Source organism: Monodelphis domestica, chromosome 2, assembly GCF_027887165.1.
Source record: "Monodelphis domestica isolate mMonDom1 chromosome 2, mMonDom1.pri, whole genome shotgun sequence".
NCBI lineage: Eukaryota > Metazoa > Chordata > Mammalia > Didelphimorphia > Didelphidae > Monodelphis > Monodelphis domestica.
The window spans coordinates 490,465,364-490,479,616 of NC_077228.1; the positions used below are offsets into that span (position 1 = coordinate 490,465,364).

The window sequence follows — 14,253 nt, forward strand, 5'->3', positions numbered from 1 at the left end:
CTGGCCTCAGACACTTCCTAGTTGTGTGACCCTGGCAAGTCACTTAAAACCAACATACCCCATTGATTCTGAGATGGAAAGTAAGGAAGGATTTAAAAAAAAAATAACTCTAAGTGAGGCAGCTTGGTATTCTGTATTTGGAATCAGAGGACCAAGGTTCAAACCTGGCTCTGCCACATATTACCTGAATGAGATTAATGGCCATTCTACATATTTGAGCCTCAGTTTCCTTATCTGTAAAATGAGATAGCTTGGACCAGATGAACTTCTAAGGACTGTTTCAACTCTGAATCTTTGTCTAACTAATAAAATAAATAAAATATATCAAACAATGGATAGTCTTCTGGAGTTGCTGAGACCAAAATATTGCCACCCAATGCCCAACCTGGTCGTGGACCTTTCTGAACATAGCTGCATAGAAGATTGTCACCATGCTCACATTGGAAGACTTTCCCATCTTGGGAGGACCTGCTAGAGCTTATTTGCTATTAGCATGGCTTTCAAAAAGACAAGTTTACCTCTATGCTCCATCATAAAGATTAGGCATAGGTTTCAGCATAGGGCTTAATTATTGTCTTATTATAATTTAATTCTATGGTATATATTATATTTAAGGTTTTCCCATTAAGATTATTTATTTTTATTAAATATTATCTAATTATTTCTATTTTAAATACAAGTTTAAAAAGACCAGGGAAGCTTTTCTCTATTATCCTTAAAATGTGTATGGTATATGCCAAGTCTGGGGTATTTCAAAGAAGTCTTTTGAGGTATTACTTCAAACAAAGGCAAGGTGACACAGACTCTAGCCCTTTCATATTCCTTCTATGGCTGTCATAATTTTCTACAGTGATCTTGAACTACCAAGATTGTTCTCAACTGTTCAAACTTCAAGTGAGGAGCCTCTTTGAACTAAGGTGAGCTGATCCTTTCCCCTGCCCCATGAATTATATCCCTGCAAACCATCACTAGGACCATCCAAATGCAAAGACTTCCATTTGGTAGGAGCTGAAATAGGGTCACTTCCATGTCATAATAAGGCATCATTATAGAATTTCAGATGTTAAGACAACTTCATAAATATTATAAGACTTGCAGCTTTTATTATTTACTTATTGGTTAATATGTTGTATCACCCTGGGAGTAGGCAAGACCCTTGATTTGAGCTGTTTCATTTTCACATTTGTATTCCCTTTGCCTGGCACATAGTAGCCATTTAATAAACCCCTTTGGATTGTTCAGTTGAAATTCATGTTTTTCCAATTTCAACCAAGTGAGTCAGTGGTAATATTATGAATGTGACTCAAAGTTTTAACACTCCCAATTCTGTGAGGCAAGGCTGTAACCACACCAGGCAGTTGTGGTGCTTAGTATCGTTAGACGTCAACAATTGACTTCTTTGTGTGGAATCAATAGAGCAGAGGGGAAGGAATATGGTGCCCAATTTCATCCAATGTTCCTATGACCCTAGATCTTGGTTGCCTGAACTTTCAAGTGGCATCAGGCCATGCACTGATAGCAAAATCACCAATTAAATCCATTGATGGCTTGACTGGTACTGATGGACATGAGTGAAATGGGGGATCTACTCCTTTTACATTTCATTGTACCTTATCACTTTTCTAAGGTCCCATCAATGCCATGTTCCTAATGGTCTTGTAAAATAATAATGAGGCCAACTAATCCAAGTTTGCTTCTATGGAATGGAGTGTGCAGTAGGAAATATAGCAATCCTGGTCAGGGTCTTAAGGGCTGGGTGGGAGGGCTTAGCTATAAGGGGCTTCATTAGTATTGTAGGATTTGAGTAATAATAATAAGAGAGGAAAAGAAAAAAATGCTCTTTTAGTCAAGTGAGCCAAGCAATGAGAGCCAGAGACTCACACTTGCAGCACTTTACCAAAAGCACAAGCTCTGAAAAAAAGAGCCCCACATCATGGGTCTCAGCCAAATTTATCTCCTAAGGATCCTTATGTAAAATGAGGATGTAACTTAAAAGGATGCTGAGAATGTAGCTCATGTGGTACAAATTTTCCATCTGCACAGTATATTGCCAGGAACCATGATAGAATGGGAAGAGCAATGGTTCTGGAGGCAGAGGACTTGGGTTCAAATCCTTCCTCTGCCACTTGTGACCTGCAGAGATATTCCTAATCTGTCCAACTATACCAAATAATGAATCAACCAATATTTCTCAAAGTGCCCAAAGTGCAGAATGAATTCTCTACAAGAGAAGGTGATTATCTTCCCTAATGGAATACCTCACTCCTTACCAGGAACTTAGGGAGAAGGAAGTGAATGCTTGTAAGATTGAAATAAATACTTTAGGGGGAAAAAAACCAATGAATAACAGGGGTTAGCAAATTATTTTTAAGTAAAAGGAAAAGGGAAGGAAAGCCCAGCTTGTGTCAGAAAAGAAAAACATGTGAGAGACGAGGAAGGGAAGAAGAAAGACCACTTGGAATGAAATACTAAATGTGAAACTGATTTTTTAAAAGTAGGAACTGCACCCTCTCGGGAGGAATCATCTGGACAAGAATTTGATCCAAGGAACACTGATGTGCTACCTATAGCAAGCACTAAGAGAGACTTCTTACTATGGCTTGAGAGAGATGACTTGTAGTGGTTGGTGATACCCTGTGGAAATGTAGCATGGCAGTGGTAAAGAGCTAAGATATGTAAAGTGTTTTGTTAAAACATTATGTAATAAGTATTACCTATGAATTTTAGATTTACTCCACCCTGCTTATTCTTTAGAATTTTAGCAACCAGGAAGGTATACACCCCCACTTAAGGATTAAGTGTGGGGGAAGAAGGTCTATGACCCACGTGTGCTAGCAAGTGACAAATCAGAAACAATTGACTGACCCCCTGGGCTGTCCAAAGCTAAGTTTAAGCCACCATTGGTACATGTGAGACACAGGAAGTGATTTAAAGAGCTGCCTTTATATTTTGTGTCATTTCCTGTGAGAGGGACTTGGTGATAGAACTTGACTATGAAGGAGCTCTAGTTTGAGACCTCAGACTGCTTCCCTTAGGCTGTCAAGTGGTGAGTGCAAGGCTTATTCCCCTTTCCTTGGCTTTTCTGGAGGCACAAACTTCTGAGGACACCCATCTCTTGGGACTTCCTTTCCCTTGGCTTTCTGGAAGCAGTGCTAGATTGCTCTACCCTCCCCCCCTCTGAACTCCTGCCTTGTATCTCTCTTTTTCCTTTCTTTCTTTCTTCCTTAATATCTTCACTCTATTGTAAATAAACCACCATAAAAATCCATTCTGACTTGAGTATTTCATTGGGATTTAGAATTTAAATCCCTGGCAACCAACTAAAAATATATTCAGTCCAAACCACAGTTTTTACCCCTAACATACTCTATTATATACTATGATACCTAATAATATTATATACTATTATATGTAATAATATTATATGCTATTATACACAATAATATTGCATCCTATTATATTATACACTATTATACCAAATACTATTACATATTATATACTATTATATACTATTATTATTTTGTTTTCTTAAAATGACTGTTGTATGCATAGGGTATGTGAGGTGTGCATTGGGATTGTGCTAGAAAGCCTTCTAATGCCATTTAATCCAGAAGAACACTAACTACTACTGGTGATTCCAGTTGGAACAAATGCTACTGTCAGAAAGACTATAAAAGCATTGCTAGGGATTAAGAAATCCCAAGGAAGAAGCAAACTGCCTTAGAGGCATAAGTGCTTCCCCTCCACCCCATAGTTGGGGTGGGAGTGGATTGGAGTTGCTAATTGGAAGTAGTAGTTTCAGAAGAGAAAGGCAGATCTGGAAAAGGAATATGTGGATTAGATGATGCTAAAGGTTTCTGGTCCATGGATTAAGATAAATAAATGATAGACCTTTGCCTAAGGATGGAGTGCAACTAATAAAGGCTAGTTAAAAAAATAAAGCAAAACAGGTATTTTCCAGGAGTCAAACACATTTTATCCAAAATATATTATACTGTGATCAGCTGGGTGGCTCAGAGGATTGAGAGCCAGGCTTGGAGACAGGAGCTCCTGGGTTCAAATTTGACCTCAGACACTTCTTAGCTGTGTGACCCTGGACAAGTCATAACCTCCATTGCCTAGCCATTACTCTTCTGCCTTGGAACCCATAGACAATATTGACTCTAAGATGGAAGCTAAAGTTTAAAAAAAAAAACAGATTAAAGTGAAAAGAGAGGGAAAGAGGAGCTATTTACTTAGATCTATCAATCCAGATATCATAAATAATAGCAGATACAGCTTAGTAATAAAAAGATTCAAAGAGATGATTGGTAATTTTGTAAACCTTAAAATTCCTTAGACTTATAAATGTTGGAATTTTCACCATTGGGATATTTCATACTTGGAAAATTTCTTACTGATAGTCTATTGGAATGGGAACCCCATTGGCATGGGAGGTTCCTTCTCTTCCCTTCTTAAGATTACTTTAGGACAGAAACCTTTTGCTGAACAATGGAAAGGACTTTGACCTATGCTTAAGCATAGAACAGGAATTTCTTTGAGTCATGATTGATTTTAGAATTGATACAATGGAGATACTTGGAATAAATCTCCACCCTATTCAGTCCTAACAGGATTGAGTAAGGGCTGCAGCCTAGATCAAAATTTAATTATTCCAATCTCTACCCTACTCAGGTTAACAGGATTTAGAAAGGGCTGTAGCAAAGGAGCAAAGATTTAATCATTTGAAAATATGACCTTCAACAGACATGTGCAAAGCCTCTGGGCAGTCCTGGGTTAAGCTAGAGCCTCCATTGGCACAGGGAAATTGATGGACAGTGATTGGTAGATGTGAGAACTGAGGGGAGGCAACTTGGATGGTTTCCTTAAAGATCAAGGGGGTCTGAAGACTCGGGGTGGTTGAGGAGTTGATCGGAGTGGTGGAGTGTACTCTGAGAAGCTTGCTCTGAAGGAAGCTGAAGGTGGGGGCCTCTGAGACTGTTTCTCCATTTTGGTCACGTGAGTAATAGGGACTGATCTCTTTTCTTTGCCCCAGCTATCTAAGGGCTTGGGCCTTTTGGCCCAGCCTAAACAGAAGGGGTATTTAAGCCCTATTCCTTTCTCTCCCTTTTTTTCTCTCTATCTCTAATTCCTTTCTTCCTCCTATTGTAATTAAACTCCATAAAAGATTGACTGCAAACTTGAGTTTTCATTTAGGAATTACATAGCTGAATTCCTTGGCGACCTTAAATTAATATATATCAGTCTTTTAAAGTGATCCCTTGTAACAATTTCAAGACAAAATCAAAGAAAACAGCAAACAGGATGGCTTCAGATTATAACAAAAGGGTAATATACAGGATGAACTAGAAATCTTAATGGAGGGGCAAATTCTACATCATAAGTATAAAAGATTCAATAACTAGAATAAATAGATCTGGAAAGATATCTTTCAAAAGGAACAGAGTACATAAAAGGGATGAGAAGTAGTAGTATATTATGTTAAAGAGGCATTATTGTGTAAAGGAATTGGGAAGGGGTAAAGCATAGTATACAACATTTTAGGGGAGGAACAATGAAGGGAGAAACTAGTGAACTAGAGACCACTAGGATGGAGGAGGAAAAGATGAAGAATCTGGGAAACAGAGAAACCTGGAAAGGTTAAGGCGAGAAGCATAATATATGAGGGAATTTCAATTGTCTGTCCATTTTCTATCACTTTCTTTTTAAATATTAAAAACAGACCAAGGGACACTCTTGCCCTGCATTAATCATCATTTCATTCTCTGAAAGGTGGAAATGATAAGGAGAATTGCTATTCTGGACATAATAACTGGCTGGTAGGGAGGAATGTGCCTAGAATTTACTTCTTCCTCTTCTTCCCCACCCAGAATCCTTAAGATTGTGTGTTATTATTATTTTTTTGGAAAGTCTTTCCATGTCATCCTAATGGCTAGGACTCCTCCAATTACCATGCACATATTTATCTGTGTCACCATTTTAAGATCCTAAAGGGCATGTAATGCCATTTCCTAGCACAGTTATTGTTATTGTTGTTTTGTCCCATCATTTTTGAATAAAATCAGTGATAACAGGACATGATATCTTTTTGGAGGGGAGTAAATTAGATGTAAGTGAAGCAGAGTTGCCCAAAGTCAAAGTAGGCACATCATAAATATTTGTTGGATTAGAAGAGAAATAAGAACAACTATTGTGTATCCCTCACCCAAACTAGCACAAGCGTACTCTTGAGTCCTTTCATGAAACACCGAACACATGGGAACCTCCCTCCCTCCTTAGAGAGTCTACCAAGGAGTTAGAACTATGTCAATCCGATCTTTCCCGTCTTCTATGTCTTTGCCATCAAGGTCCCAGAATGCAAGATTCACTTCATGGAAACCCCTAACAAATGCTCAAAAAGACTCAACAATTAATATTCCCTTAAGGCTCACACAGTTATAGGAATTAACCTCTTAGCATGGATTACTTCAGTCAATTTAAGCTTTAGCTCTCTGTCCTCCTTAACATGCTATCTCAGCATTCCCTATCAGCTGGCACAGTTATTTTACGGGGCCCAGAAGAAGATGAACATTACCCATTAAAATTCAAATGTCTTACAGACCAATGTATTTTTTAGTCTTCTCCTCTTCTCCTCGCCGTTTCAATATGCTGTCTTTTTTCACTGATTGTCCTGTATCTGTTGTTTCCTTTCCCTTTCCTTTTCCTTTGACTTTCTTCTCCTTTGATGCAGCAGGCTTGGCCTTTCCTTTTTCTTTGTCCCTTTCTGCCTTTAGCTTGTCTTCGATTGCCTAGAAAGAGAGAGAATGTGATGATAATCCATCATGCTGGGAAAATCCGATACCAACAAGGTATACGGTATGCTCTGAGCAGAGAACCAGGGAATCACAGAAGTAAGAAGTCATCAGTTGCTCAATGATTAGCATAGCTCATATTTACCCAGCAATTTCTGCTTTCTAAAGCACTTTCCTCTAAACAGTCTTGTAAGGTAGGTATTAGTATACTATCTATTTAATTATATGATACATTATTGCATAGCATGTTACATAATTATATATTTTGTGGTGTAGTTATTTTCTATCATGTCTGATGGTGACCCCATTTAGGATTTTCTTGGTAAAGATACTAGATATTTCCTTCTCCAGTTTCATTTAACAGATGAGGAAACTGAGGCAAACTGGGGTAAAGGAGCCCAGGGTCACTTTGCTTGTAAGTGTCTGAGGTCGCATTTGAAGTCAGGTCTTCTTGACTCCAGGTTCACTACTCTATCTGCCACATCATCTAACTGCTCAGAATTATATGTAATCATGTCTAATTTCACATAATATTATATACTTATATACTACTATGTGTTATAATTAATATAAAAGGTAATAATGTAAGCTTATTTTCATCCTAAACTTAATTTCAGTTAAGATAACTAACATTTATTTAATGATTTTAAGGTGTACAAATCATTTTACATATAGCATCTCCTTTGATCTCCACAGTAACACTATGATATAAGTGCTATTATTTTCATTTCCATTTTACAGATTAGCAAAGAGGTGGACAGGGGCAAATGACTTACCTAGGTTAACACAACCACTAAGTATCTGAAAAGGCTTTCAAATTCAGGTCTTCTAGACTCCAGATCTAGCACTATACTCACTATGCCACTAACCTAGGGTTACATAGTTATTCACAGTCAGGGCTGATTGTCTTAAAAAGGATTTAAATTGCAGAGGGAAGAGAGTGGTGGTAGGAAGAATCAGTTGGGAAGTTAGTATAATGGCCCAGGCAGGAGTTGCATGGCTAGGTGGTATAGTGAATAGAGAAATCAGAAAGACTTATCTTCGTAAGTTCGAATTTGACCTTAGACACTTACAAATTACATGATCCTGGGCAAGCCACTTAGCCCTGTTTGCCTCAGTTTCCTCATCTGTAAATGAGCTGTAGAAAGAAATGGCAAACCACTCCATTGTTTTTGCCAAGAAAATCTCAGAATAATGTAGAAGTGGATGCGACTGAGACAACTGAACAAAAACAGGTAAGTGTTAATGATATAACTCCAGGGTTGTTTTCAAAATACCATACAAACATTCTCCTTCCCCAAATACACAATTTCTGACTTTCTAAAGTATCATTCACTTTTAGGATCTGATTTTATTTAATTTTTTAAATTTAATTTTGCATTTTATCTGCTCTCTTGTAACTAACAGTTCCATTTGTGTAAACTTTATAGGTACAAGTTAAAATTATGAGGTAGACAAAGTTCTTGGTCAAGAATCAAAAGTTCTTGATGATTGAGTCTCTTCCCTTTCAGATTATATTTTCTTCCATTCTACCACCTCTATACCAGCTTTCCAACATCTATTTTGTTTTTATTTATTTATTTTAAAATTTTGCTTTATTTACTTATTTTCCTTTATTTTATTATTTATACTCATAAACCTTTTCCAGCTATTATCATTTCACATTTTTACCTCTGACAACAGATAATTTTGTGAATTTAGACTTTTCTGGATATTTTTTCTTATATCACTTTCATTTCTAAACATAATCCTCTCCATTGTCCTATTCAGAAAAGAACTCTTTGCCTAGGGTAAATTAGTTATAATGATAACAAAATTAAGAATGATTAACATTTATATGATGCCTTAAGTGATTTATATATTCTTAATTTTCATTAATTTGTTTCTGGTAATTGAAGTGTTTAAGTCAAGTCAAGTAACCCAAATGAAGCAAGGGAAAAATAACAACAACAAAAAACACATTATCTGAAATTTAGCACAAAAATGGCCTTGGGCCAAATCAAGATGATTTTGGAATTTTTAATTTAATTTAAATTTAAAACTTTAAAGGCTTTTTAGCAAAATGATACATCTTTTATCAAATAGCTATAACTCAGAATAACATCAGCATTAGCTTATTTTGAAATCAGCATTTGCCACTGCGCCAAGGCTACTTGGAAAAAGAAGTTTTGAGTTTTTGAAAGGCATCCAGCTTACACAATGAAGTTTTAGCTATAGCAAAGAAACTGAAATTTTCCCTTAAATACTTAAATAGGTTGAAGAGTTTGTCACCCAGCTGCTCAATTATTTGATTTTGCATTAAGGCTACCATTTAGGAACTCGAATGAGAAAATAACAACTTTGATTTCCATTACAGCTATATCCTCTATTTTGTAAGAGCTGCTCAATGAGATATGCTTCTAATATACCCAGCTACATGTACTTATGATTTAAAATAAAAACCCAGCAGTGAAGTCATACACAATATTATACAGTTTTCTCTGTTATAAAGTAGATATTTTGAGGTAGAATTAGATATTTTGCAAAATGAAATCATCACTTGATCTTTCTCTCTTCCTCCTCCCTCCCTCCCTCCCTCCCTCCCTCCCTCCCTCCCTCCCTCCCTCCCTTCCTTCCCTCCTCCTCCTCCTCCTCCTCCTCCTCCTCCTCCTCCTCCTCCTCCTCCTCCTCCTCCTCCTCCTCCTCCTCCTCCTCCTCCTCCTCCTCCTCCTCCTCCTCCTCCTCCTCCTCCTCCTCCTCCTCCTCCTCCTCCTCCTCCTCCTCCTCCTCCTCCTTCTTCTTCTTCTTCTTCTTCTTCTTCTTCTTCTTCTTCTTCTTCTTCTTCTTCTTCTTCTTCTTCTTCTTCTTCTTCTTCTTCTTCTTCTTCTTCTTCTTCTTCTTCTTCTTCTTCTTCTTCTTCTTCTTCTTCTTCTTCTTCTTCTTCTTCTTCTTCTTCTTCTTCTTCTTCTTCTTCTTCTTCTTCTTCTTCTTCTTCTTCTTCTTCTTCTTCTTCTTCTTCTTCTTCTTCTTCTTCTCTCTCTCTCTCTCTCTCTCTCTCTCATTCTCTACTTTTTAAAACCATTACTAAGTATTGGTTCTAAGACAGAGAAGAGGTAAGGGCTGGGTAATTTGCCTAGAGTCATATAGTTAGAAAGTATCTGAGGCCAAATTTGAACCCAGAACCCCCCATCTTTAGACCTGGCTCTCCATCCACTAAGCCATCCAGTCACCCATTCTCAGTTGATTTCTAAGGTCCATTATTAATGATGGAAACTAAAGTGAGGTTTATTTGATGAACTGTATCAAGATCTCACAATATTTGCCAAAATCATAATAGAAAAAGAAAAGCACTGACATAAAATTTTGGTTTACATTTTTTAAAAAGTATGTCATCTGAAATATGCCAACCACGCAAGCTGGGAACCATCTGAACAATATTGGTATAGCACAGGCTGAAGAGGATCTGAATTAAAAGGTTTTTTTTTTTTCATTGACACAATGCTGAGTTTTAGAGATTCATGTAATTTCAGTTACCATGTGTTAAGGGATGCCTCATTTTCATGATACAATGCCTGGTTTCCATTTCAACACATAATACTGGGGTTTCAGTAAGTAATGCTTCATATGTTATTTCCATTTCCACTATATAATGTTTCTAAATCAATGGTTTCCGTTGCTTTAGTAACGAAGCTTTCTTTAATTAATGTCACTCCAGGTTCAAGAGAATTCTTTCCGATAATACTCTGATGGACCAATTTCATTTCCAAGTGTTTGCTGAAAAAAGACTGAGGATGAATTCAAATATTTGTTCAAATATACCTAAACACATATTGTTTACGTGGACAGTGCCAGCAACTAAAACTACATCTAATCCAATATGGAGAAGATGCATGCTTCAGACGATGATTATCTAATTTAGTATTAAGAAAGGGGAATTCTTCTTTCACCAGAGATTGTAAATGAAGACTCACTAGTTCTAAACCTTATCACTCCATCACATTTTGCTTTGATGTATTATAGCAAAATTTTGATGCCACTACATGGCTCAATGGCTGGACCTGGAGTCAGAAAGATTTGGGTTCAAAGATGAATTCAGATACTTACTAGCTAAATGACCTTGGGCAAGTCACTTAGCCCCTTCTTGAATAAAACTGGATAAGAAAATGGCAAACTACTCTGGTCTCTGCCAAGAAAATGCCACAGAGAGTCAGTCCTCGAGGTCACAAAGAGTAGAAGTGAGCCACACTGAGTGACTGAACAACAATATTTTAGCTTGACATCATCCCAGAAATGAGCTGGTCCCCATTAGTCTTGGGAGAGTCCAAAAAAAAAAAAAAAAAGGATTCTGAGAGTTGAGAAGTTCAAAGAAGCACTGGCAGAATTCTTCTCCTAACTTTGAAGAATCATCAAATTGATCATACTTTTTCACTTTTTTTCTTGTCCGGGTAGTATAGTTTCTTCTGTATTAAGAATGCTCTCCAGTGTTTCCTTCACCAAGTTCATTTCTGCCTTGTTCCAGTGATTTTTTTGCATAATGATTAAGATTGTGTGTGTGTGTGTTTTAATCCTTACTTTATGTGTTAGTAACAACTTTAAAACAGAAAGGCAAGGGCTAACCAAATGGGGTTAAGTGAATTGCCAAAGGACACACTGCTAGGAAATGCCTGAGACCATATTTGAATGTAGCTCCTCTCTACTCCAGGACTGGCACTCTATCCACTGTGCCTCTTGGATGGCCCTAAGATTGTTTCTCAGAAACTTGGAAGCACTCCATTCATGGCAAGATTTTAAAATATTCCTTCTTTTTGTACTTTAATTTTCTTCAAAAGTTCCTTGGTGCTTTGTAAGCTATCCCAGGCAGGTGAAGACTTCTCCAGGTGAATGGTTGGATGAGAACAATTTGTTTCAAAGGCCATTAAGGTAAGTGAAGGAGGTGCTGTGGAATGCTTAGCACTCAGTCACATTCCAAAGATACAAAACTCATCTATTGTATCCTGGGCCATCGCCAGTCATCTTGGCTTTTGCCTTACCACTGGATTTAGATCACCCTGGAAGAGTAAGGCAGACTGATCTCTGTCTGACTTAAATCCAATTTACTTGCAAGTCAAGGCATCACCCTGTTGATGTCACTGGTCCTCTTAAAAAAAGAAAGATGAACAACAATACTGGAGGAATGACATCTTAGCAATCCTGGGATTGAACCAGGTATTGTTAATAGCATCACACAGTCCAAGAATTTTGAAATTAGAGGCCTACAGCCCTCTAAGTCCATCTTGTTGAGTCCTGATATGTTAACCCTTGAGCAAGGTGGAGTGGTGTGGGGATGTGACTACTATCATCACCACTGTAAAGTGCTTTACAAATATTATCTTATTTGATGTCACTACAACCTTAGTAATAGGAACTATTATTATCCCTATTTTTACAGATGAAGAAACTGAGGTAGATAGAATTTAGATGACTTTTTCATAGCTAGTAAATATCTGAATCAGAATTGAATTCAGGTCTTTCTGACTCCAAGTCCAGTGTTCCATCTAGGTGCCACCTCGCAACAAAAAGACTCATTAAGGATAATTTTTCTGTTTTCTTTTGACCCTTTGTAAATTGTTGCTATTTCACTGTTTTATCTTATATTTCTTAACTGTTGGGAAGATCCTGTCCTATTTCCAAAAGTTTTACTGCTCTATTTAGCCAAGTGAAATAGCTTTATTTGTGGTACCTAGTTTTCATAGTTAATGGGAGAAGGAAACATTTGTTTAGGGTCTAGTATGTTCCAGGCACTAAATTTTACTCCTCACTACAACCCTAAAGTTTTACAGTTGAGGATACTGAAGCAGAGTTAGTTGACTTGCTCAGGATCACACTGCTAAGAAGTATCTGAGGCTGTATTTGAACTCAGTGCTTCTTGACTCAAGGTTCTGAGCTCTGTCTTCTGTGCCAACTAGCTGCCTTACATATTTCAGAATTCTAAACAGATATGAAAGGTGGGTCTTAAGAAGCTACACCCAGCATTCCATTCAATCAACAACTGACTCATTATATCTGGAAATTGTAGAACTGAAACATCTCTAATGTTACAAGGGAATCACTTTAAAAGACTGATATATATTAATTTAAGGTCGCCAAGGAATCAGCTATGTAATTCCTAAATGAAAAACTCAAGTCAGCCGTCAGCCTTTTTTTTGAGTTTAATTACAATAGGAGCAAGAAAGGAATTAGAGATATATATAGAGAGAGAAAGGGGAGAGAAGGGAATAGGGCTTAAATACCCCTTCTGTTTAGGCTGGGCCAAAAGGCCCAAGCCCTTAGATAGCTGGGGCAAAGAAAAGAGATCAGTTCCTTTCACTCACGTGTCCAAAATGGAGAAACAGTCTCAGAGGCCCCCACCTTCAGCTTCCTTCAGAGCAAGCTTCCTCAGACCCCAGGAACCACACCGACCAAAAAACTCCACCTCTCCCCCTCAGTCTCCAGACCCTCCTATCTTTAAGGACACCATCCAAGTTGCCTCCCCTCAGTCCTCACATCTACCAATCACTCTTCATCAATTTCCCTGTCAATGGAGGCTCTCGCTTAACCCAGGACCGCCCAGAGGTTTCTGGCTTTTGCACATGTCTGTTGAAGGTCATATTTTCAAATGATTAAATCTATACTCCTTTGTTACAGCCCTTTCTAAATCCTGTTAACTTGAGTATGGTAGAGATTGGAATAATTAAATTTTGATCTAGGCTGTAGCCCTTACTCAATCCTATTAGGACTGAATAGGGTGGAGATTTATTCCAAGTATCTCCATTGTATCAATTCTAAAATCAATCAAGACTCAAAGAAATTCCTGTTCTATGCTTAAGCATAGGTCAAAGTCCTTTCCATTGTTCAGCAAAAGGTTTTCTGTCCTAAAGTAATCTTAAGAAGGGAAGAGAAGGAACCTCCCATGCCAATGGAGTTCCCATTCCAATAGACTATCAGTAAGAAATTTTCCAAGTATGAAATATCCAATGGTGAAATTTCCAACATTTATAAGTCTAAGGAAATTTGAGGTTTACACTAATGAGCATCCAAGAAAAGAACATTATTGGGAAAAGTTTATAAGCAGTAATCAAAGATGAGATGCTATACACCTCTCTTTCCTATTTCTTCTATCTCACTCTCTTTAGTATTAATATTTGGGGATGTCAATCCCAGGGAGGCTAACACTTTAGATTAATATAAATATTGGTATATTTTCCCATATATATTAACTAATCTATGATCATATGCCTCTGTGGTGCTATGGTAGGCAGCAACCCTTCCAAGATTCTCAGAGGACATCACAAAATCAGAAGGAGGAATTGGTATTGGCCCTTGAGTAGTCCCTGAATTTTCAGCCTGAGTGAAATGAACAGACCCAATCTTATTAAAAAAATATAAATGGGGGGGGGGGCAGTTGGGTAGCTCAGTGGACTGAGAGCCAGGCCTAGAGGTGGGAGGTCCTAGGTTCAAATGTGGC

At 37.7% G+C, this 14,253-nt stretch overlaps 1 protein-coding gene across 3 annotated transcripts in view; it reads right to left on the reverse strand.

Moving 5' to 3' along the window:
• Positions 1-14,253, reverse strand: part of SPAG17 (sperm associated antigen 17) — a 285,233-nt gene that overhangs the window by 182,623 nt on the left and 88,357 nt on the right. For all 3 annotated transcript variants that reach the window (XM_056819265.1, XM_007485278.3, XM_007485281.3), the window contains exon 5: positions 6,602-6,788. In XM_056819265.1, the coding sequence (XP_056675243.1) occupies positions 6,602-6,788 (187 nt within the window). The remainder of the gene's footprint in view (positions 1-6,601; positions 6,789-14,253) is intronic.